At 43.3% G+C, this 26,648-nt stretch overlaps 1 protein-coding gene across 1 annotated transcript in view; it reads left to right on the top strand.

Annotated features, from left to right (window-relative positions):
• PLPP2 (phospholipid phosphatase 2) overlaps positions 1 to 15,201 on the top strand; it is a 31,836-nt gene extending 16,635 nt beyond the window's left edge. The window contains exons 2-6 of the mRNA XM_083181325.1: positions 11,430 to 11,581; positions 11,887 to 12,161; positions 12,459 to 12,516; positions 14,073 to 14,249; positions 14,359 to 15,201. Coding sequence (XP_083037451.1) covers positions 11,430 to 11,581; positions 11,887 to 12,161; positions 12,459 to 12,516; positions 14,073 to 14,249; positions 14,359 to 14,490 — 794 coding nt within the window. The 3' untranslated portion in view covers positions 14,491 to 15,201. The remainder of the gene's footprint in view (positions 1 to 11,429; positions 11,582 to 11,886; positions 12,162 to 12,458; positions 12,517 to 14,072; positions 14,250 to 14,358) is intronic.
• The last annotated feature ends 11,447 nt before the right edge of the window (positions 15,202 to 26,648 follow it).

A 26,648-nucleotide genomic window follows, 5' to 3' on the forward strand; every position in this document is an offset into this window, starting at 1 on the left:
TCAGAGTAGTTGGACAAGACCATCTTCTCTGCAATTACTGGAATGTCCTGTTTCAGCACAATTGTTTCTGCTGTGGCCTCAATAGGACCCACTGTTTGGCAGGTCCTGTACATGCTTTATAAACTTAATGTTTTCAACGCTGCCGGCGAGGCCGTTAAATAGTGAGGATCCCTGAAAACTAATCCCCGTTTAACCCTCGTGCCAGCCGCTCACCCTATTGAACGTTCCAGGGGAATCCTTGTCAGAGGACCAGGAGGATTCACCTAAACAGTGAGGTTTGCGTCTAATGCAGGCAGCCCACTTAATTTAGCCGCGAGCATCGTTGTTTTGACGGCCGCAAACACCATTTCCACATTGCTGTAAAAATCCAGTGAGGTGGAAACAATGTGTGCAAGGGGGTCAGATGAATACTTTTGAATACTGGCAAAAATGTAGAAGAAAGTAGGGGATGCAGTTAAAATCCCGGTGGTCGGGATCCCGGCATTCAGAATCCCGACGCCGGAATCCCGACACATTCTCTCTCCGTGGGTGTCCACGACACCCCTGGAGGGAGAATAAATTAGTGTGCCGAGCGTAGCGAGGCACCGGGCCCGCTGCGAGCCCGCAAGGGGGGGGCGATCCACGTGTCCCCCCCCCTTGTCGGGATTTTGGCTGTCGGGATTCTGAACGCCGGAATCCCGACAGCCGGGATTCAGTACTGAATCCGAAAGTAGCTAATGTAAGAAAATCCGAGATCTGAATTAATTTAAAACTGTACACACGGTGCAATATAGTGTCCCATCTCTGGTCGCTGATATAAAGGACTCTGCCGGTAGAGTCGCAGGAGCAGTGATTGCCAAATCACTGGCAATATGGTCAGTGATATCTGCTAAAATTGCACCCTTAAGTCTCCAATCCCGTTTCTATTTTTTGTTGCCGTTGTATAATTTGCTGACAAATACATGATGATTATTTCTTTGTGCTTTTAATGATCTGCAGTTTGCACAATGTCATGTAACTACTATCATGTAATGTCATGTAACTACTATCGCACCGCGGTCGCATAACAGTGTTATGAGGAGATGGCAGTTCACTCTGACAGGTGACACCCTAAGTGGGCATTTCATTTGGTTTTGTCTGTAAAACTTAGACAATTAGGGGAGGTGAGCTTTTGTGCTCAGCCGCATCCCCCATGCATGGTTTGCATGGGTTTCATCCCACACCAAAATGTACTGGCAGATTAATTGGCTTCTGACAACAACAAAAAAACTAAACACTTATGAAATATTTTCTAAACCGCTCGAATACTTGTGCACTATATAAGTAATTAAATACATTAGTTATTGGGAAACAAAGGTGGTGCGTTAGCGGTGTTGTTGAGTACAGTCTGGAATGCAGGTTATTTCTCCACTGTTCATTTTGGGGTTATCCACTTAGCTGCAATGAAATATCAGGACCGTAAAGAAGGCGTTTTTTCCAATGTTTCACCATTATTTTTTTTATGCAGTTTTTTTTTTCAGGATCCTCGTTGAGCCGTGCAATAGTACAACGTGCCCACTAGTATGTAAGAGAAGTATTACACTAGGACTGATCATCTGTGTTAATACTGTGTGAATGCCCCATCCAAAATGGCCACGGTCATAGAGCGGGCCAGAGCTAGTCCTATTGGACCTCTAGCATCTCATTACACAGCTAGATCCCAGAAATGCCAGGCACGCAGTGTCACTGGAGCAAGCATGGTTGCCCTGGCTGCTGGGGCCCTTGGGATAGGGGGTTTTGAGCAGCAAGCCCTGGCATTGAGCATGTAATATAAAAGTATTTAGCAGCCATTTTGTCAAGGGCATTATTATGTGTGGGGCATATTATGGTAACAACTGCATTACAGTGTGACATATTGTGTAAAGCGCATTATGGTGTGACAAAAGTCCAGTTTGTGTGCTCAAACGGGTGAGTTTTGGCACAGCAAAGTAAATGGTTGTGGGCAATAAAGATTAAAAAGGCAAAACTACACTGTGTAGACAAAAGTGGGCACCCCTGGGCAAGCAAAATTGTGTGCTACTGCTGCAGAAATGTGTTTGTGGAGGTATAAAAACTGGAGACTGATTACATCATATAATAATGAAGTGGCTTGCTGGAAGGAGCTAACTTTGAAAAGGGGATCATCATAGACTTCTCGGTCAGAGGTATGAGTGTGAGAAGCATTACAGATGTTAGGAAGGTTCCTAAATCCATGGTGTATTTTGTCATAAATGCGTGGAATAATGGTCGTAGCATTATTGCACCTTGCCTTGGAATTTACACATACCTGCAACCAGGTACCGGAGAGTGCGAACCAAGGAGCTGCGAAAGAACAGGTGTTGTCCCATGCATGCCATTGCACACCAGATCAAAATTGTAACTGCTGTGTCGGTTATGACAAGAACACTTCAGAGGGAGGCCCATGTAAGCATCCGATTTCCCTTTAACTTTCTTGGCAGCTCGGAGTCCTTTTTAAATGCAATTTATGGACACCTTTTGTGTTTGGCTGCGAGGGGGTGTGAAGGTGAGGGGTTGGCACTAAAGGCTGTGGGAAAGAAAATGAGGCACTAGTGGGAGTGCAGAGAGAAGTATATTTTAAAAGACTTCTGTTGGAATTCCCTCTATTGGGATGCCAGTGTTAGTATTTTGACCGCTTGCTCTGGTTATCTTAATCTATTCCATCTATAAATCTTATGTGTAATAAAATGATTACTGTACTTCCAGCACTGAAGCAGTTAGTAGAGAAAATTAGCTAGCCAGGAGTATGAAATACTTGAATGACTTTCTGATAATTAATGGGTGCACTTTTTTCTTTTTGTTTATAATTTTGATTCTCACCTTTTATTTTTAGCAGCATATTTGAATGGAGTATATTTTCCTCTTTGTGAGTTCTTAACTCAGCCATTGTCTTAAGGTGAGTACACACGGGTCCAATTTCTTCTAAAATCGCTGGGAATATGGTCGCTGAGTGACCATATTGCCAGTGATTTGGAGCGCCAGCTGCGCGCTCCCGTGTGCACTGCCTAATGGTCGCAGGAGCATGCTCCAGCGGCTTTCCCCAGCGATCGCTGTGCCGGGAGGTCAGCGCCAGGGAGATCAGCATTGATCTACCCAGCCCCGTGCCGCTGCTCCCTCCCTCCTCCCATCAAAGTGACAGCAGCAGCATCTGCTGCTGCTGCGCTCCCCCTCCGCCCCGTAGCAGTGTCTCCTTTTCATCGCTGATGAAAAGGAGACACTGAGCAATATGATTGCTGGGGATATATTGCTAGCAATATATCCCCAGCAATCATATTACCCCGTGTGTACACAGCATTAGTACTGCTACTTTTGCTGTATGATATTTATCTCGTCAATTATATGGACCCACTTTGCATTCCAGTAAGAATCCTGCCCCCTTGATCATGGGGAGCTTGTGTTGCTGAACAGCATCCCCTTCCTTTTCTAGAGCCCTGCATCAGCAAGCCACAAAAACTGAGCTTAATGAACAGAGACTGATGGAGAAGGAACAAGATGGGATGGTGAAAGGTCTGCAAGGGGTGGTAGAAGGGGCTTATCATATGGATGGGGAGCAGTGAACATATAGATAGTGGTGGCTCATAGATGACCACAATCACAGGCGAATGGAGTCAAGTGGCACTCACATAATTAACAAGGACCTTTGGGATTTCTCTTTCAATGGTCCTGGTGACACAGCTTCACATTGGGATGTAGGAGGGTCCGCAGGAGCCAGGCACCTATCCTAAAGCTTTTGGAGGGTAGGCTCCTCCCCTACTGCATCCCAGATTCCCCAGTTCGTGTTAGGTGCCCACTGGAGTGGGTGCTATTCTAAAGGGCTGCCGGAGCAGCCGAAGGAGTAGAGCTAGTTAGGGTTTTTATTATTTTATTAACTTTTACACTAGCTAGGTAAGGCACAGTGTGAGGATTCTCTTTAGTGAATCCTCACACTGCTAGCGCAGCAGGAGCTGACAGAGTCCTGTCAGCTCACTGTGCACGAGGGAGACGCTGTCTGGCCTCCCTGTGCAGCGCTTACAGCTTCTTTTAAGAAGCTGCCTGGGCTCCGGAGCGCTCTGAAACCGGCTTCACGCTAGGTGGGGATCATGGGGGACAGGCACTCCGTGATGGCGGCGGCCATTTTATGCGGAGCTTACACACTGAGCTCCTGATATGAGAGGACAGCAGTGTTGTTACAGGCATGTTCCGAGTGGTCCCCAGCTGAGGGGGAGATACTGGAACAAGGAGATCCTACAATGGGAGCGGCTGTCTGGGGGTAGTTGGCGCCAAAAGTCACAGACCCCGCAGCAGCAGGGACTTGGTCCCTTCCCTCACTCTGTTTTGGCGCCATTCAGAACGCTTGCAGCGGAGCTGAGCTGGCTTACAGATCCTGACAGAGTGATTGGATTTCCTGGGCATCGCTTTCCCCATGCTGAAGACTACAGAAAGCTAAGTGAACTGAGTATATTGGTTCTGTATATAATGTATGTACATTTAATGCTGGGACTGTGTTAATTGAGAACATCAGGTCTGAGCAACAGCCTGTGGTCTTGGGGGAGGGAGCCTTAAATGCATTGAGCGCTTGCAGTGGTTGTACACTGAGATTTGTCCCTGTGGGGGGCTTATGTATTTATATGCGCTGCTGTGAAACCCATGGGGAGTGAACTCCAGAGGGTGGTACATCGGAACTTGCATGGGCCAAGCCCTAGGCAGGTTTAAAGAAATGCTTTGGTGCATTACTGGACAGGCAGAGTGATGGCTGGTAACTTCCCTAGACCATTGCCATTCTCTCAGCAGTCCCCTAGCTCTGTGCCTCGGACCCAGACAGATCCTGATTTATTACTGACATGCAGGATACTGCTATGGGAATCAGCAGGTTAAATTACTTGTTGCACAAGTTTTATGGTTATTCTGTGGGGACCCCCAAAAAGGGTCTTATTCAGGGCCATTATTAGCTGCTGATGAGGTAGGAGAGTACACAGAACAAACCAGGGTGAGATTTCTGAAGAGTCCTCAGCCTCAAGGGTAGAGGATTTTATTACTGCTGTTAAACAGGCATTAAATTTGTCTGTGAAGGATAAACTCCTGCAAAGGTTGTTTTTTTTATGAGACAGCGTAAAGAATCTGATATCTCCCTGCAAAGGGGCCTGAAAAACCCCGATAAAAGGCTTCAGATACTTAAAAGATTTCTAAGCCTGTACCCCATGCCGTAGGCGCATGCTGACCTCTGGAAAAAAGTCCCAGTGGTAAATGATTCTGTGGCACGTGTATCAAGACCTCAGGTGGAGCCACTGTGCTACCAGTACAAGGGGGAGCAGCGTTTAAGGACCCCGCAGACAAAAAGCTGGAGGGTAACCTCAAAGCATTATTTTAAGGGGTGGGATATACCCTACGCCCTCTGATGGTTTCAGCCTGGGTCTCTAAGGCCATGATCGTGTGGGCCAGAAATTTGTGCACTATTTTACACGCTGACCCTTGTGTGTTATTGCTTGCAGAGAAGCTTTAAAACGGCTGCAGAGCATGTATTGGAGTCTGAGAGGAAGCTCTCAAAATGGCTGCCAGAGTTTCCACAGGGTATGTAAATGACAAGAGGGCTCTGGCTTAGGGCTTGGGAGGCAGATAATGTGTCTAAGAAAGCCTTAGAGAAAATAGCTTTTAAAGGAAAGCTGTTATTTGCTTCTGAACTGGAAGAGATTATTAAGCAGGCCACAGGTGGCAAAAGTACTTTCCTGCCAGTCCCTGCAGCCAAGCAGACATCAAGGTTTTCTGCTTTTAGGCCAGCCTTGCGGCCCTCCCTTAGAGGAGGTGCGTCTTTCCGAGGGCAGCCCTTCAGGGGAAAGGTCCTAAAGTCTAAATTTGGTTCCTTTCATAAGAAACCAAACACAAAGGACAAACCATCTGCATGACTGCCAAGGGTTTTGCCCGGCGGTGGTCAAGATGGGGGGACATCTGACACTGTTCAAAGACGCATGGGCATTGTTAGACCGGGATTCTTGGGTGTTAGAAATTATAACCCAGGGTTACAGAATTCCCTTCAAGGGTCTTCTTCCAAGAAGATTCATTCCCACGCCAATACCAAAAGGGGCTCTGCTCCGTACAGCTCCCTTGGGAGCGGCTCATTCTCTTTTAGAGAAGGGTGTGGTGATCCCGGTCCCCAGAGCGGAATGGAAAAAAGGCTTTTATCCCACTCTGTGTCGGGTGTCCAAACCAGAAGGGTCTTTCAGACCGATTCTCAATTTAAAGTCGTTAATTATCCATTTGTGGGTAGACCATTTCAAAATGGAGTCTCTACGGTCAGTGCTGTGAAGCCGGGACCAGGGAGAATTTTTGGCGTTCATGGATGTCCAGGACGCATACCTTCATGTTCCTGTTCACCCAGGACATAAGGCTCTATTGAAATAGGAGACCATGCACTTGCAATTCCAGGTGTTGCACTTCGGCCTGGCCACAGCGCCAAGGGTATTCACCAAGATAATGTCTGTAATGGCGGCTGTGCTTCAACTGAGGGGAAACACTGTGTTCCCATATTTGGACGACCTGCTGTTCAGAGCGGAGTCAGCAGACATGTTGAAGAGTCACTTGGCAAAAGCCATTGGGTTTTGGGCAGGCTCACGGCTGGTTTTTAAACTTACAAAAGTCTCAGTTGGTGCCGTCACAGAGACTCCAATTCTTGGGGATTGGTCTGGATACCCAGTTGCATTGGGTGTTTCTACCAGAGGCATAGGCCAGGGATCTGGCTGCCTTGGTACAAGAGATCCTAGGGTCTCAGAGCACAGCAGTATGGAGGTGTCTCAAGCTGCTGGGGAAGATGATGGCGTCTTTCGAGACGTTACAGTTCGCCAGGTTCCACTCTAGAGTGTCCCAGTGGACAGGGAACACTCAGACCATGAAGTCAGAACGAATGGTGTTGTTTTCAGAAACTCGATCCTTCCTAAAATGGTGGATGGAGGTGGATTCCCTTTGGGGGAGTCGGTCCCTGCAGTCCTGGAGCTGGTTGGTAGTCACTACAAAAAAGACGCCAGTCTCAGAGGCTGAGGGGCAGTAGTCGTGGACCTGCGTCTGCAGGGCTTGTGGACTTTGGAGCAGAAAGACTGATACTTTACAGTCTGCCTTACTGATCAACATCTTGGAACTGAGGGCTGTGTGGAAGAGATTTTCTCTGGCGGGAGAAAAGATTACAAGAGCTCCCTTTTAGGCATTCAGACCGACAACGTCACAGCTGTGGCGTATCTGAATCACCAGGGAGGCACACACAGCAATCTGGCCATGTGGGAGGTGTCCCGAATCTTCTTGTGGGCGGAACAGAATGTTCTAGCATTATCAGCAATCTTCATACCAGGAGTGGAGAATATAGAGGCCGACTTCCTGAGCAGGGAGAAACTGATGGAAGGAAAATGGAGGCTGAATCCATAAGTATTCCACTAGATTACAATAAGGGGGAAACCCCGGATAGGGACCTGAAGGCATACAGGTTCATCCATCAGGTACCCAGGTTGTATGACAGGACGTGGGATCCACTGGCAGAAGCAGTGGATGCCATGACTATCCCCTGGGAGGGGAATCTTCTTTATGATTTTCCGCCAGTTCCAATGCTGGCAAGAGAGTTGAAAACAATACAGGCCCAGACAATTCCAGTAATTTTAGTGGCCCCAGATTGGCCAGGGAGATCCTGGTACTCGAGGCTTCAGAGATTCTCTGTGGACTCGTGGCGTCTACCTCTGAGGTCAGACCTTCTAAAACAAGGACCGTTCAACCAGCTGAATTCAGCTCGATTAATTTTGACGGTCTGGCTTGTTGAAAACGCCATTTTGAGGAATATAGGATTCTCAGAGGCGGTGGTTAACGCAATGAGGAAAGCCAGAAAGTCAGTGTCTTCGGTAAATTATTTTGGGGCCTGGAAGACCTATATGTGGTGGTGTGTTAGACAGAGGTCACGCACATTGAGATTTAAAATGGCTAAATTGTTTGGAGTTTTTTACAGGAGGGCCTTTCCTCTGGGTTAGGCCTTCAGTCTCTCAGAGTACATATCTCGACCGTGTCAATTTTTCTTTCCAAAGAAGGATTGCGTTAGAACCAGAAGTACAGACCTTCCTGCAGGGGGTTTATCTATTGAAACCTCCCTACAACCAACCAGTAGCGCCAGGGGAATTATCTCTGGCTCTGGAGTACCTTAAAGAGGCGCCTTTTGAGCCGTTAAGGTCGGTTGACCTTAGTTTCCTTTCAGGGAAGCTGGTATTTTTGTTGGCGGTGGCGTCAGAGAAAAAAAAAAAAAAAAAAAAAATATATCGGAGTTGATTGCTTTGTTCTACAAGTCTTCCTCCCTTATATGTCAATATGATAGGGCTGCCTTTCGGACAGTACCCCTAGATTTGTACCAAAAGTAGTCTCTGCTTTTCTTCTAAATCAGGAGATTGTTCTGCCTGTGTTTCAACCCCCAGAGGGTTGTTAGGAAAAGGGACAAATTGAGGAATTTGGATGTTGTGCGCGTCTTGCGCGTTTATGTGGACAGAGTTAAGAGTGTCAGAAAGACTGATACTTTATTGGTTTTGTATGACATACACAAATTTAGTTGGCCTGCTTCTAAGCAGACCATTGCTAGGTGGTTGCGCTCTGTTATTGCGTTTGCATATACTAAAGTTGGTAGGCCTTTACCGGCCAGGATTAATGCGCATACCACCAGGTCGGTTGCCACCTCTTGGGCGGTTCGACATGGGGCAACAGCTGAGCAGGTTTGCAGCGCTGCCACTTGGTCATCTGTTCATAATTTTGCCAAATTCGATAGGTTCCATGAGTTCACGTCGGTGGACGCATCATTCGGGCGAGCAGTGATGAATACTGCAGACCTGAGCGTACCCACCCAAAAGGACCGGCTCTGGAACGTCCCAATGTGAAGCTGTGTCACCAGGACCATTGAAAGAGAAAAAGGGATTTTTGTAAGAACTTACCGTTCGAATCCCTTTCTCTGATATGGTCCTGGTGACACAGCGATCCCTCCCTTACGCTCAGTAAGTATGCCAGTGTTCATGATGTTTCATGTTATAATTGGTTGAAAAGTTAAATTTAAAATTGTGCATATAATATGTGCAGGCGTTGTACTGAGTTAATGTATTCCAGTGGCTTTGAAAGATTGAACTGAGGAATCTGGGATGCAGTAGGGGAGGAGCCTACCCTCCAAAAGCTTTAGGATAGGTGCCTGGCTCCTGCGGACCCTCCTACATCCCAATGTGAAGCTGTGTCACCAGGACCATATCAGAGAAAGGGATTCGAACGGTAAGTTCTCACAAAAATCCCTTTTTTCTGTTGTGATTTTTCTTGACAACACTGTGGACTTTGCTTTATAAGCATAATGCCTTTTTAATGCGCTTATTGAGCAGAGATAATTGTACTGTACCAAAGTAAATCTATTTGTGAAATAGCAAGCGCACTGTCTTATATACCCTGAAATTCTTTACATTAACATGTTTAAGTCCTGTCCTGTGACCTAACTCCACCCAAATTAGTACCATTACAGGGATATTTTCCACTTTGCACAGAGAAAGTGTTTGAGACAATTCCAGTGAGGCTTCCTTATTAGTGCTGCTCTTGACACCTGATCCAGTCTTGCTCTGGCTGGCTACAGTGGCCCCTAGGTAAAAGAATCTAAAGACTCATACACCCGAAAGTGATAAAACAAACAATATAGCTCATGTTTCCTCTCGAGTAATATAGTTTGTAATATCGTCCAGTATGTACACTCAATATTGGTAACCAGGGCTATTTTTGTGCAGGCTCCAGCAGGAACTGTGGCCCTTATTCTAGTTCACTCTTTCTGACAAAATATTTCTTAGATGGACAAAACCATGTACACGGCAGGTGTTACTTGTGCAGAGATAATTAGATTTGGGTGGGGTTTTACACCTGCCTCACCTGCAGTGCACATGGTTTTGTCCATCTAAGAAATATTTTGTCAGAGAGAGTGAACTAGAATAAGGGCCACAGTTCCTGCTTGAGCCTGCACAAAAATAGCCCTGTTGGTAACCATACGTGTTCCTGCGTGTCATTAATGGTTTCCTCTATCTGCACATGCAGCTTAATTTGATTAGGTCAATGACCTGCATTATAGAGGTAAAGGAAATGTGTGTGTGTGTGTGTGTGTGTATGTGTGTGTATGTATATATGTATATATATATATATATATATATATATATATATATATATATATATATATATATATATATATATATATATATATATATATATATATATATATAATTTATTTCAGCCAGGTGTTACTTTTTTTGGACTGGTGAATGGACTGTGGCAATCTCAGCACTATGCTATGACCAGTATTGTATTACAGATAATTATGCTGAGGCTATAGGGCTACTACACCTAAAAAACAAGTTGGTTCGTAAATTACTTATCTATTTCTGCATGTGCCAGAACATGCATGTAACCTTTGCTGTGGAATGAAATCTGGCAGCTCATCTTTTCCACTCATATCTAGACATGTAGTTGTTGATGTTCAGTGTGCACTGATCTTGTTAGTCTGATCCTGTTAGCCTAATCCCACCTGATTATCACACGCATTAAGATATGTGGAGTGGCTTTGGCCTCTGTGCCCTTCACCAATCAACCACAACAAAATGTGGATCGCACATTTTATATAAAGTTCCTGTATGTTTGATCTCATACAAGATATATAGACTATCATACAGTGTGCACATTACGAATCTACCTCCATCCATTTCTAGTATTCCAGCAATATTGAGGTTAAATTAGAGGCTATAGACAATTTTCTTAGAGTTTTCCCAAATGTATGCATATTGTAAAATTGTTGTGCTAAAAAGAAAAACTGCTTCTGGCTTTTTCATTTTAGTGGGATAGGGTGGATCAACGCTATAAAAGAACATTTAAAGAATCACTAGACCTCTCAGGTTACCCTCACATGTATTAGTGCTAGGTGAAAGAATAAAAGCAAAGGCATGGGATTCTTTTTCATGTGCCGAAACCAGCTAGACCAGCTGAGAAGAGAGCTCAGACCTGCCCTTGTTAATCCATATGCTGCGCCCTATTCTTGGATTCAACTCCCTTGAGTGCCATTATAGGGCTCTGAATGATCAGCATTAGTGAGCGCTGGTGTGGTGTGTATGTGTGGCACTCATCTGTACTGTTCACTAGTGATGCACACTGAAGTGGTAAGAATTAATAGTCAATTATGCTGAAGAAATGCAAACCTTTATTATGATCAGGTTATTTCAACAAACCAACTCTTTCTTCCTGCTTTATTAGCTTCTATCATTAACTGCTGCACCTGCTTAGAACAGTATTTTGTTTATGGCGTATAGTATGCAAATGTATTTCCATGATGGAAGCAGACAAGCAGCAGACCCACCCACACAATAGCTTGCTTGATAATGTGACCTTGAGTATTTTTTGTGTGACCATGATCTCTTTTGCAGCTTCCTTACCATTCATTATTATGACACTGGTGAACAGCCCATACAAGCGAGGATTCTATTGCAATGATGAGTCTATTAAATATCCGTACAGAGAAGACACCATCACTCACGGACTAATGGCTGGAGTCACCATTTCCTGCACCATTCTCATTGTATGTAATAAGAGTAGTCGTAAAATTATACAGAAAAACAATTTACACGTATTTATTTTAATAATGACATGATGATTGCTTGCATATTAAAATAAATGGGAATGTTTGTATTTGTTTACATGTGTATGACATAAGTGCATAAAAGGTGATATACAATCACATAATTGTGACATATAGAGGACCACAGGCTCTGTCTAGGGGGAGGGCTTTGTTAGTGATATCATTTTCATGCAAGTGATACTGCAACAATTTGGAAATAATATGAATATTCTTAAATCTGTTTCTATTCTTCATGTGGTCCACAGATTACTTCTGGAGAAATGTACATGGTGTATTCTAAACGACTATACACCCGCTCTGAGTGTAATTACTACGTGGCTGCACTTTACAAGGTGATAGGAACATTCATGTTTGGAGCATCTGTCAGTCAGTCCCTTACTGACCTGGCAAAGTACATGATAGGCCGTCCAAGGCCCAACTTCCTAGCTGTGTGTAACCCTGACTGGACCACAGTCAACTGCTCTGGATATGTGACAAAATTTGAATGCCGTGGCAGCCATGCAAATGTTACTGAGTCCAGGTAAGAAGCATGAGCAGAAGATGCGGTACAATGTGTGTGAGGGGGAGATGATGAGCTGCGGTATAATGCATGCATGGCCAAACTATGGCCCTCCATCTGTTGTGAAACGACAAGCCCCATAATGCCATGCCACAGTTTTGCTATTAGGGAATGCTAAAACTATGACAAGGGTGCTGGGATGTGTAGTTTAACTGGAGGGCCACAGTTTGACTATCCATGGTATAATGGTGGTATGAGGGGTAGGTACAGCTTTCTTGATATTGAATGTCTCCAGTAGTCTTGTATTTTATATTTCAGACTCTCCTTTTATTCTGGACACTCATCATTTGGAATGTACTGCATGCTATTCCTTTCGGTAAGTTTTATGTATGATGCAAATACATACAGTGGCAACCAGTCAAATTCTAGCTGTTCTCTTCTGAAAGGTGCTAGGTAAAGAAGTATAATCTGGTTGCTAAGGGCAGCGTCTCCACTTCTATTAACCTGCGCTTTAGTAAATCTACCCCCATAGCTCTCCTATGATTTGCTCATTCTTACTTATTTTGTTCCCTTTCTCTTACAGTATGATTAGTGATACGTGGTGCTTTGTGCGCCTGTGTAGTTCTGTCCTTAGGATCCTGGTACCTCGGCCTGCTAGCTAATGTTTTATGGAGGCTTTTTGCAGTGGCCATTAGAACTAATGTACGCTGTTCTGTGTCTTATCTGTAAACCAGACATGGTGCACACCTTATAAATGTACATTGAAACATGTTGTTCTAATCTTGGATACGGGTGTGGCAGCCTGCACATTTCGGTTGTACAGTGCCTTGATGCTGCCCATAAAATTCTCTTCTAAGCACAAATTAAATGCATATAAGCACAACTCAAGGATAATGTGAAGCTATGAGTGTATATTTTATTGATATACTGGTCACAAAATGAAGGTACGTACATACAAAAAAAAGTAACACTTTTAAATGAATATTGATATTTTGTACTTTTTTATTTTTTTATTTTAACAAATGTGTCCTTGTACATCTTGCCAGGTCAGGCTGTTTTATTCCCACAGCTAGGGTGCACAAGGATGCTGCTGACTTATCTGAAGTGACACCTATGTCTGTGAGTGAAGGTGCCCACACACTGCGATTATCACGTGCGATTTGAACTTTTTAGTTCAAATTGCACAGTTATTTTGCTTTGCGATGCGCGCTCCCATGTAGTCAATATCGAGTGTGGGCACTAGGAGTTTCTGAATATTTATGTAGTGCTACAATGTACAGTTCTGCTCTGCTCCGTATAGACTCAGTCGCACACAATATAAATGTCATACATCAAATGAATCATCACAGTCTCCTCATTGTAATTGTCTCGCAAAGAAGCCTAATTTTTTGTGGAAAAAGATGTCAGATATTTGAGTTGAATGGGACTTGGCTGATCACTCACGCCAGTCATCTTGCATTGCATGGTGTATTGAGGCTGGCTCGACAGCCACGACCTTGTCCCGTTCCCGGACAGGGATTTTGCAGGCGGGATTCAATGTCACGCCTGCCAGGTACCACAAAGGGGGCGTGGATGTGAGAAGCGGTTGGAAATTGGCGAGCTGTGGCCAGGAGCTCGTCAATTCACAGCCGTTCTCAGCAGAACGTGCTCATTTACTTTTTTAGAAGTTTGCAATGTGTTTTATGCAAGCTTTATTTAAAAAATGATGTGTGTGTGTGTAATTTTTTTTTAAATTCATTTATACTAGGTATTGTAATTACATTTTGTTGACGCCCTCCAAAATGTAATTTGTAATGTAAATGTAATCTTGCCATTTTTTTCTAATCGGTTTAAAATTTGATAACTGCCCATATTTTCACCCTTATATAATGTGTATGAGGCATGTTTTACCTCCATATTTTAATAGATAATAATGCATTGCTTTCTTTCTAGTTATATATCCAGGCCCGGCTGTGCGGTAAATGGGCGCGTCTCCTGCGTCCCACAGTGCAGTTTTTTCTCTTGTCCTTTGCTCTGTATGTTGGATATACACGTGTCTCTGATTACAAGCACCACTGGAGTGATGTTCTTGTGGGACTTATTCAAGGAGCCATTGTAGCTGCTCTCACAGTAAGTTTGCTCTATACTGATGTGTTTATTCCTGTAGAACATACACCTACTGTAGGGTACTGTCTATGCTTAGTATAACTCTTCTTTTTTATTTTATTTTACTATTCAGGTGCGCTATGTTTCAGACTTCTTCAAAGTCAGACCCCCTCTCCAGTGCAGTACAGACCCCCTCGAGAGCAAACCAAGTCTCCAGCTATGTGAGTCTGACCAGAATCACTTTGGGTATCATGGTGGAACATGAGAGTTCCCTCTGCCTCTCTGAGCTGCTCCAACAACATTGTTGAGATTTGTAAGTCTAGAAGACTCCACCATTGTCGTCTGGCTGCTGCAAGAGGCTAATGGACTGAACAGGCGGGTTTGTACTGGTTGAAACGTGCTTGGACTTTTAAGATTTTTTTTTTTTCAGCACAAAAGCCAAAGTAACTTTTTTTATATAAATATATATAAATTTATGAAGAGATTTCTAGAAATGTAGAGGTCTCTATATATGAAATGTATGGTATATTAGAGTGTGTGTGTGTGTGTGTGTGTGTGTCTGAGTGGTGGTGAGCTTCTTGTGAGAGATAGGCATATGTAGTGTGTGTGTGTACCAGATATACATTGAGTCTTCCATGTCCATGGACCAGCTGATTGCTAGCCTGTGGCTGGCATTGGTAGAATGAAATGCCTGCTTCTGCACCCAACTTTCTTTCTGTGCAGTGTACAATCAGATTGCCTGGTGGAGAGGATGGTTATAAGGCCGTTACCCCTGGTATATCTGTGATCTGTGTTTAAACCACTGCTTACATCTCTCAGCTTTCAGATTAAAAACCAGAACCTATGGGAAGAGAAGACCACCTAAATACTTCTGTATATATTACTTTATTGGGTTTTATGTATGTATTAAACTCTGAGTCTGTGGTTGTAAATAAATCAATTGTCCATCCTTATGTCAGTAAATAGGTTAAACATTTCTATATTTTCTGTGTTTCTTACTTTTTTTGAAACTTTGTATTCTTCGGTAGTCTTCACCCCTAACAATTTACCACTTCTAGAATTTTTAGTCTTCAATTCCTACCACCCACTAAGGTCGGAATGTTGAGGTGGAATAGGACAGCTTTTTTCATCATTCCTGATTTTTATTGTATGGTGATAGCTTCACTATGAGTTAGAAGTTAACCTTTGTTATTGCAAGGAAGCTGCTCCCCCATGATGAAGCACATACATAACCACTGGACAGCCAGAATGTCTGTTATGTACTTGTTTTAATTATTTTGTATATTGCAAAATAAACAGTAAAAAAATGCTGTTTCTTCTATTATCCAATACTTTTTCTTCTGGCAGCTACTCTGGGGTAAAGATTAGTATTGGCTATACTGTTTATGTCCATTAGTAAAGACAATAAGTAGTGTATGAGCATGTATTAGAAAGCTGTCCACATGAAATAGTGGCTTTATTTGCCCTTGAGAGGCGGAAAGAGAAACTATCCCAATTAAGTCTTCTGTACACACAAATAGCAGGATTGTCCTCTCATCCATATTTTATGTATTTATATGAGTGAAATGGTAACATCTGGCTCTAAATCCGACTGGTGGAAACCATGGAAAGCCTTGATCTGTTAAACAATGTCAAAAAGTGAAAATCGAATAGTACAAATCAATCGAAAAACCAGGTCTCATTGTGTGTACACACCATAAGAGTTAAGACTTTAGTAGTATAACATGACTGCACCATGCAGAAAGTGCGCACATTCAGAGCCAAATAAGTTAATATAAAAATATCTGTGGCCCAGGCACAGCAGTTTTCGAGGTGTGGCAACCCTTTTAAACGATATACCATTCATTTAACCCTTTGAGTGCCAACATCTGAGATGGGCTAAATGTCTGCTAAAAATGCCAGCATTGCTCAGATTTGTTATATAAATTTCTGCTATATAAAGGTAAACATTACATATTATGTCACACCTATTTTGACGAATTCACTCAAAGGGTTAAAGTTGGTTTTCTCTTATACATCACCACTTGGATCAAGAATGCAGGGAAACACAGGACTGCCTTGAATTGTAAAAATATGAAACATCTGTTACATCATATGTGTTTCCAACCTGGTGTTTCCCCCAAAATTCTACTTGCACCTTTTTTTGTTACCTATTGCATGTATAACTTCTGCTGCATTGTTATGAATTCTCCTGCTTTTGTTAAATGTCCAATTTATATTTCAGAAAAATGTCTCGTGAGTGTTTTTACTAGGAGTAAATCATTGTATGCTTTTTCCACTTAACTGGCTAATAAGTTTTCCAAAAATCTATCTGAATATTTTTTTATTTTATTTATTTTGTAAAACTTTGGTACAAATACTGATATCGGACCATTGCAGCTCTATATTTACTCGGAAATTGTTCCTCTCTGCAAAATTGGGGGAATGCACAAAGTTGGGGGTTGTTTTTAAGATTTCCTCAGTGGCTGCTAATCTCTACAGCTGCGGTGTGGGTGGTGTAGGCAGGCTGCCCGATCAGCAGTGAGGGAGAGTACCAGGAAGCAGAGGGGCTGGCATTGTCCCTCTGATAATGGCAACTGCTGCGTGAATCTTCCAGCAGAGCAATACTAAAGCTACACAGTGCGCCCGACTTTCTGGGTCTATCCAATGCAACCATGTCAAGGAAAAGCACAGCCTGGTGTGGTCACATCTGATGTGATAATGCCAGGAAAGTGGTTAAAAGGGCAATGGTATGAAAGGCACACTTTTCAATAGATCTATCCTCAAGGTACTAGAGGGAGTATATTAATTGTGGGTTTTCAGAAGTAGAATCTGGTTGCTATGGGCAATACTTCCACTTCTGTCAACCTAAATATACCTCTAGCAGTCCTGGTTTTAAGGATAATGCATGCTTAAACACGGGCAGCTATATTAGTCACTCAGACAGTTTAACAAGTGTGGATATCCTTAAAAGCTGGACTGTTCATGTGCGCATACCTGGATTAACACGTTCTATTTGGCAAAGAAAATCTTTTTTTTTTTTTCCCCAAATGTAAATTGATTTGTGTGCCCTAGTTACTATATTTGTCTACGGAACTGATCTAAAATTGCTTAATTTTCACACGTGCATGAGGAGGCATGAATAAAATCGTTCTTGGATTGGAACTGCACGGGAGTGCAAACGCATGAGAGTGTATGCCTTATAATTTGTGTTCTCACATTGAGTGTAGAGGAATATAGGATAAATTCTTTCCCAGAACTGGTGTGACAGACTGGCATCCTGTGCAGGGAGCAGAGAAACCTGTTTCCCTCCCTCTCCCGTGCCTCCACTACAAATATTAGAGACGGGAAGACGTCTCTGCCGGAGAGGATGTTACTCAGGCTGAAAGCATCCGCTTGCTGGCAAAGAGCCTGGGGAACAGGGAAAGGAGGGAGTGAAAACTAGTGGGAAGGGAAGGAACAAAAGGGAGAGAGTGACAGTGTTTTTGTAAAAGGTTCAGTGCTAGGAGAGAGTTAACAGGCATTGATGGGAATTGTGTCTAAGATTACCATTTTATAAAGTTGTAAGCAAAACAGGAATTATTGGAAGTGGAACAGGCTGGGGATGCTTGGAAATGAAAATAAAATGAACAATATCAGCGAAAATAGCTGTCAAATTACATGATGAGCCTCCAAAGTACCAGGTAAGAAGGAGAATCTGCAAATGAAAGCTGTAAGCGCTACATAAGAGTGGGTATGATCTTTTAAAAACAAGATGAGAATAAATGGTATGGAATGAATTGCAGTGTCTGAAGGGACACAATGGTGGTTTAGGCATGCAGAAAGAGCATGTGCTGGACAGACTGCTGAATATGCAGAAGTTAAAGGCAAATAATTTTAGTGAAATGCCCCGTACACTGTTTGACTTGGTCTATTTGATTTTGCTTATTTAAGCAAAATCTAATTGAAAAAAAAAAAAATCTGTTTTTGATGGCAATTCAAACCCGATGTGTAGCATTGAAATTGTATAGAGAAATACACTGTGCAGGACCATATAGTCCAAGTCGAATGCGTTTTGTGCGATGTTTGATTTGATCCCAAACGAATCGCAAGCAAAATTGCACAGTGTGAACACTCCTTAAGAAAAGGGATACAAGGATCCAGGAGAATTGTAACTCATGTAAGTTGTGGGAAGACATGTAGGGAATCCAGACCAACTGGTCAGTGCATCGGTCTTCACCTTATCGCACAGATGGAGGTGGTTATTCGGTGCAGTACAAAATATGGTTATCTCCCATTATAGCTAGTACGCAGATACCTATTAGGATGGGTGCCGGACGGGATCCCGACAGTTAAAACACCGACGGCCGGGTTCCCGACGGCCGGCGGCTATTCTCCCTCATGGGGGTCCACGACCCCCATAGAACGGAGAATAGAATAGTTGGCGAGCGTAGCTCGCCACCGTGCCCGCAGCGTGGCAAGCCCACAAGGGGCTTTGTTGCGCTGGCCACGCTGTCTGAAGCCAGGCAGTTGGGATCCCGATGTCGGGATAATGACTGGCGGGATCCCGACTGCCGGTGAGTCATACCACACCCATTAGGATATCTATTCTAGGATGCCATCATTTTAATTATCTTAATGTCAGAGATGACCATGTGTCTCTAATTCTAATCACTGCACACAAAGCAAAATGTAAACCACCTCTCTGTGAAACAAAGCACATACATACATCTAGTAAATGATTGTTTTTATTTGACACCCTTTCAGTTCTTCAGTTTCCACAGTGCTGACATTTTCTCCCTACGAAACAACCAGTTGTGTTACTAAATTTTATTTCTTGTTTTTACCAACGGCCCCCTTTCCGAGGGGCCGTTGGTAAATGTGCTCTATATATAGATAGATAATGTTCCTTTGTATAATAGAACGTGCCCGGGTGCTGAAAAGTCGGAGGACATCTGAGTAATACCAATACAAGATGTCCATCTCGTATTAGATAGATAGATCTTGTTATATTAACTCCTTCGCAGCTCTGCCTTCTCTAGTCACATTCCTATAGCAATTATTAGTTTTGGCGTTAGGAAACATAAACATTAATGCTGTGCACACACTGTGAGATTTGACATTAGATTTTGACCTGTCTATCTGGGTTTCAATTTGTGATGTACCGATGTGTGCATCGGGATCGCATGATAAAAAACCTGTGCGATCTGTATACAATGTGCATGCGGCTTTGACTATATAGTCAAAATCTAATGTCAAATTTCACCGTGTGTACACAGCATTACTTTTGGCATTGGAAATGGAAAATTCCTCATTGTAAAAGTGTATTTTGATTAGATTATTATTTTTTCATAATGCAATCTGAACTTTAAATATATATATTTGAATGACGTGGGTGGTTGCTCAATATATATATATATATATATATATATATATATATATATATATATATATAATCACTAGAATGCGTTGGGGGGCACCTTTTGGAGGCATGTAATAAATCATGCCAATCTGCTCTCATAACATACATGCAATCAGAGAAGCCTCTACATACCTCCTAGCCTGCTGCAAGACAGTGAATGGCTGTCAGCACTATGATTGGTGAATAAGCTTCAGCCATCCACCAATCAGCAGGGTGACAGCCATTCACTTTATGGAAGCATGTGGAGAGGGACAGCAATGGACTGCAGGAAGAATGGTTTATTTTTATTTATTTTAGCGAATGGTTTGCCTATAATGCTGTTAATGGGACATGCCTCCCATTCACGTGTCAGTATAAGTCATGTAAAGTGCTCTCTTCTGCCAAGCGCTGTATTCTTATTGTGCAGGTTGATGGTGGCTGGTGCTCAATACACAAACCACTATGGGGATGTTTCTCTTGAACATGAGCGTGCTTCTGATTTTGAGTTATTCCAGAATGGGAGAAACTTTTAACCCTAGACTTCATAATGCTTTCTGCAGTGCATGAGTATTCTCTTTGTAGTTGGTCACTTTGTAGTTTCCTATCTTATGTAAAAGTACCGATTACACCACACAGTGCCACTTTTACATATTGTGCCAGGTATAGCACTTATGCAAATTGTACCAGATGTAGTCCCTTAGACACACTGTGCCAGGGATAGGTAAATACACTGCCCCATTCACATAATGCCCACAGGAGTAGCACCCCTTATGCACATAATGACCAAAAAAGTAGTGCCATTTATGCACACAATTCCCACAGTGCATGCTTCCTGTGGGAATTGTAACACTGACTTGCTGTCTCACCCTGCACCCAGGGCTTGTATCACACCAAAGCGCTCCCTGCGTCCCGCACTCTATAACACCGCAGCCTATTCCTGACCCTCCCTGCTAGTGCCTAACCTTCACCCCGCAGCCTAATGCTACCCCCTTCTAGGTGCTTAACCCTCCCTCCCCACAGTCCATCCCGAAGGTCTGTGGACACAAACAAAAACACATGTGCACAAGCAAAATACACACAGAAATTTACATTACAATCCCCACTTATTTTCTGGCAAACAACTGCAGAGGTCAGTCTTACTGACTGGACGTGCCCTGGAACTGTAGCAACCTCTTCTCTTGCTGCAGCTAGCGCAGCTCCACCCCCATCCCCGTGAGTCCCCATGAAGCCACTGTAGCAGGAGGATGTAGAGCGAGGAAAGTACAGAACATTTCTTCCTCACTCTCCATGGCAGCCATTACTCTGGGTTATTCCCCCTTCTCCAGGTTTTAGACAGGTCGACTTGATTAGCCCGCCCACCTCCGGTATATACACCCTCCTCCCCTTCCTTCTGCAGTCTTTTTTCCTGTCTCCAGTCAGAACAGGTAGATTTGTTATTTTCCATAGAGCTTACCTCAAGCTTTTCCCAGCAATATGCGCCTCTGTGCAGTCGCCGCTGGAAGGGGGTTGGCTCCCCAGGGAGAAGGTGCTCCATACATTGATACTCTGCTCCTGAAGAAGCTGGGTGTTTGACCCAGAGAAACGTGTTGAGCCCCCCACAGATCGGACATTCCTTTCAAGCGCATCACTACAAGTCGGGCTAAATCCACACTTTAAAGGACACCATTGTGTGCATTTGCACCACCCCATCCGGACTCATAATCCGAGGCAGCTACTGGAACTTACATCTATCCTCCAGGTTTACCATCTTTCCCACCAGAGGAACCTAATTTACCAACTGGACTCTGTTTTGGGATCGCCACCTGGTCATCTGCTATCATGGGACTACCATCTGAGATGTCCGTGTGGTAATATGCATTTTCTATGCCTGTTCAACTAACATAATTGTGATGCACACTGAATGTCCTTATATTTTATTGTAATCCCCCTTTTTTATTCACTGATATACTAAGCATATCAACGTTACAGCTTTTTTAGTACTATTTATTAGTAAATAAATATATTGTAAAGGATACCGTTCTGTTTATTTTTACTCTTTTCAGCCAGCGCTGGTACACTCTTTTTATCCACTCCGTACATCAGGCAGTGTACTGCTCTGTTTGGATGCGCATATGGTAGTTCAGGTAGCGTCCTGGATGGCTAGGTATCCACCCTGACCACGGGGGCGATGCACCCCCTCAACACTGGAGCCGTTGTGACCAGCACTATGAAACAGCCAGGGACCTGCAAATCAGCGGTAAGGATGGGCAAGAAGTGATGCGGTAGCGTCCTCTGATCGGCACCGCGCATGCGCAGGCGCATTTATGTTATTTAATGGAGGCCAGCAGCATGAAGTTTATTCTGCCTGGCTTGTGTGTTGGTGTGGTACTTCACTATGGATCTGGACTGCAATCCTTCTCCTGTGGCCCTCCAGATGTTGTGAAACTACATGTCCCAGCATGCCCTGACAGTTTTGGCATGCTCTTATAGGACAAAATGTGGCAATGCATGTTGGAACATGTAGTTTCACAACATCTGGAGGGCCACAGGTTGAAGGCCCATGCATTAAATGCTGTGAAGAGGTAAGTCCTCCTAGAGGCATTTCTGATGACCTTTTCTTGCTGGATAGTAAAGTGATAAGGTTTTTCTTTATATCTTATAGTGTGTCTAAAGCAAGAAAAGTACTACTAAATCCAAGCATCTGTCCAAAACCTGTGTTTCTTGTGACAAAATTTTCTCTGCTGAGAAAAGAGTTAATGTATGCAAGGACTGTAAGGAGCCTGCTGAGGCACAGTTTATTAATATACAGCAACTTATGGATTGCATGCAAAAATATTTTGCAACTAAGGATGAATTAAGAGTTGCAAGGATTGAAGAGAACCAGATCTCAGACTAGTTAAGAGCTGGACTGTGATTCTGAGGCCCCTGTATTGTATCTGGATTCAGATGGATCTGAGCTGGAGGCTGGTGAAATACCAGAAAAGGATAGAATGTTCAATTTGGATATTGTTGATCGTCTAATGAAGCAGATTTATAAGACGATGGATTATAAAGAGGAAGTAGATTTGGAACAGGACACTTTATTTGAAGTTAGAACTGCAAGATCTAGATTCTTTCCTGTGCACAAAGTGCTTAAGGATCTGATGTCTACTCAGTGACAGTGTTGACAATGAATTTAGCAACTTTAAAAGAATAGAATGCATGTTTCCTATCAAAGAATTTTTTTTGACAAATGGTGTTCTGTACCTAAGGTTGATGTGGCAGTGGCGTCTAGAACGCCAATTCTGTTAGAAGACTTTGCCAACCTCAAGGATCCCATGGACAGGAAGGCAGAGGGTGCTTTAAAGAAGCTTCATAATACCTCAGCTATATCACTCAAAGCAGGGGTGGCAATGGCTTCAACATCTAGGGCCCTAAGACTATGGGGGTCATCCATGGCCACAGACATAGAAGATAAGAATAAAAGTTTGAGTACCATGATGAAGGCTGTTGAATTCTTGTGTGAAGCATCATTAGATGTGGTGGAGTATGCTGCCTGGTCCATTGCCAAAGGGGTAGCAGCAAGTCATGCTGTATGGCTTTGTTTTTGGTCTGCGTATGTCAATTCAAAGAACCTTCTGAGGAAACCGCTGCTTACCCACATCGGAGAAACGCGTCAAGGGATTTTTACCAGCTGGCACTCCGTGTAGCCGACTCAGAGCAACCGCTTAACAATCTACCTCAACCTGCCTTAAAAATTTCCAAGCCGTTCCAGAGTGACCTCCCCAGTGTGTTGCTATCTTCAACAAGCAGCCGGCGTCTGACCGGTAATTCAAGCCACCGCAACCTGGGTGAGTGTTTGCACTGTGTCCTGACTTCTGTGATTCCCGGCAGTACAGCAAACTTCCATCCGCGCTGTTTGCCGGAGACGGACGGCTCGCCCCCTGTGAAACATCTCATCAGTGGGTTGTCAACAGGCGGCGACCGCTGACAGGGGTGCTGGAGCTGTCTGTTGAATATACACAGCACAACTGAATATTTCTCTCGGCTGTTTAAATTTCAAAGGATCTGAGGTCGGTTAATCATTGATAAATACTCTGAGTAAGCCACTGACATTTATAATTCCCCAAATCCATTTGGGGATCAATTTAAAGGACAATCAGCTGTCTATTACAGCCCTTGAAATCGTCAATAGGAGTGTGTGCGAATATATCGATTCTTTTTACTTTTTTGTATTTTTATGAGCTTATATTGTCTGTACAATTTTATTGTGTGTTATTTTATATTAATAAATTTGTATTGAATTCATCCAACTGTGGCGCTCTCTAGATATATGCAAATTATCGCTTATATCTTGTCTTTCTACAATTCAAAGAACTGACTGTTTCACTTCCTTTTTGAAGGATCTCTGCTCTTTGGTAACAAGCTTGAATCAATAATTCAAGGAATGACGTGTGGCAAGTCGGCAAGATTACCGCAGGATAGAAGACCCAAGGTTTAGGGGACAATCTCCTAAACAGTATCTTAAGGTGCCCACACACTAGAAAGATCAGCGATCGTAAGATGTGCGCATAAATTAGCCTTGAAATCTTTTTTCCGTCCTGGACAAAAGATTTCAGGCAAGCGCTAATCTTTACCAAAGATTTTTCTTAGGATCCCGTTTGCATTCCTATGGATCTTTTGTTAAATCTTCTGATCTTTTGTGGAGCACGTAAGATCAGAACATTCAGCTAAAGATCCACGTGACCGCGCATCGGACCAAAACCGGCCGATTTTCGACCGATTATCGGTAAACATAGGACGATATATCGGAAATCGTTCTAGTGTGTGGGCACCTTTTTAGAGAAGCTAGGAGTTATAGACCTGGGAGACCATTTAATAGATTTAGGGGCAGATTTATTAAGCTTGGAGAAGAGATAAACTGGAGAAAAGGTAAAAGGAGATAAAGCACCCGCCAATCAGCTGTGTTTGAAAAAGACAGTTGGGAGTTGATTGGCTGGTGCTTTATCTCCTTTTACCTTTTCTCCAGTTTATCTCTTCTCCAAGCTTAATAAATCAGCCCCTTAAGTCAAGCTCTTCAAGGCAGTCCTTTCGTCAGCCTGTTCGGCGAGGGTACAGAAGATTTTAACAATCAAGGTTAAGAGAAAGCCCCTTCAGTGGTAGGAACATTACAGAAATTCATAGCTCACTGGATGAGTCAAGGAAAAAATACCACTAGGCGCCTTATGTACACTCAAGAGAACATTTAATAACAATTTAATAAATCACAATAAAAACAATTGCATGCATGCAGATTAAACCTAAAAATCAGGGATATATAATCCCAAAAGTGCAACAAATTAATTGATTTTGTAGCAAACAAAGTAACTTGCTGTTAAACCCTGGTATAGGGAAAGAATAACAGTCACAGATGTGGTACTTACTGCTTCCCGCAGTTGATTTTGGTCCGTGGCTTTATGACAGTGTCCAGCAGGGCGCCTCCTGTATGTTGTGCGGGGTCCGATGACACCTCGCGGCGCCCGCTTACTGCACGCCGGATTGCTGTATTGCGGAAGGGAAGCAGGTGGTAGATTAAGCTGATCACAGCTGCTGCGTCCTCTCCGGTATCCGGGATGATGGCCGGGATGTGTGGCCACTCTGCCGATGTTGCCAAGGTGGGAATGGGATGTTTTAACAATTTGCTGAGTATTCATCTCTCCAGTCCTCAATCCTCAGTAGTGGGGATATATCAGAGTCCTCAAAAACATGTTTCGCCGTGCTCAGGGCGGCTTTTTCAATTCAGAATCTGGATGAGACAACAGAAGAAGTTCAAGCTCTGTACCAGATAATTCATGGTCTCTTAAGAATGAAAGCAGTGTAACCAGTCCCTTTCATAGAAAGAAGAGGTTTCTATTCCAAGATGTGTTTGGTCCAAAAATCGTCAGGCACTCTCCAATCAATCCTGTATCTCAGGGACTTGGAAAAAGTGCACAAAGATAAAGAAGTTTCATATGGAGACTCTAAAAACTATATTACTAGGAGTATGACAATCAGACTTCATGGCATTGATCGACCTGAAAGATGCGTATTTTCAAGTTCCAGTTTGGGAAAGGGATCAAAGATTCCTGAGGTTGTGTATTCTCAATCGTTCACTTGCCTCCCTTTCAGACTATCGGCGTCCCCAAGAATATTCACTAAAGTATTGGGATGCTTAATCGCTTACAGAAAACTGCAAGGGATAGCTATATGGGCCTATCTGGTCAACCTGCTTATCTGTAAAAGAACAAGAGAGGCAGTAGAACGAGCACTGGAAAAAATTATGTTTATCCTCCAAGTGCACGGTTGATTAAAAAAAAACAGGAGAAGAGCCGGTAGAAACCTTGTTGAGTTCTACAATTCTTGGGTGTGATGATAGACTCTGTAAATTACAAGATATCTTTATCAGAAGAAAGATATGTCAAAATCCATCAACTGGCTATGGTGGTACAAAGACTAAGAAAATCCTCTCTACGTCACATCCTCAGCCTGCTCGAGATGCTGTCATCCACTATAGACATAGTATCCTGGGCATGGTGGAGGATGAGGTGTCTTCAAAGAGAAATCATGTACTTCATAAAGAAGACAAGACTAGATTACAAGGTATTTCTAAGTCAGGAGGCAAGAAAATCCTTAAATTGGTGGTTAAGTCCACAGCTAGCAAACAGAAGCACTTCGCTGGCTCAACCATGTTACATTATCCTTACAACAGATGCACGCTTTTTGGGATGGGGAGCTCATTACCAAGGAGAAACATGTCAAGGCACATGGTCTCGTCGGGAACAAAAAATGTCCTCCAACCAAAGGGAAATGAGGGCGGTCGCGGAAGCAATAAAGTATTTTCAAGATCGTATTGTAGATACCCATTTAAGAATACTTTCGGACAACAAGATGGTGGTAGCATACATAAATCGACAAGGTGGCACCAGAATTTTAACTTTATGGAAAGAAATTTCTGTTTATACTAGCATGGGCAGAATCAAGTCTCCTTTCACTATCAGCCCTGCATGTGCCAGGAAGGATCAACACAATAGAAGACTTCCTCAGCAGACAACATTTATTACCCGGAGAATGCGAACTGGAACAGCAGT

This window comes from Crinia signifera, chromosome 1 (genome assembly GCF_055691185.1).
Source record: "Crinia signifera chromosome 1, ASM5569118v1, whole genome shotgun sequence".
Lineage (NCBI taxonomy): Eukaryota > Metazoa > Chordata > Amphibia > Anura > Myobatrachidae > Crinia > Crinia signifera.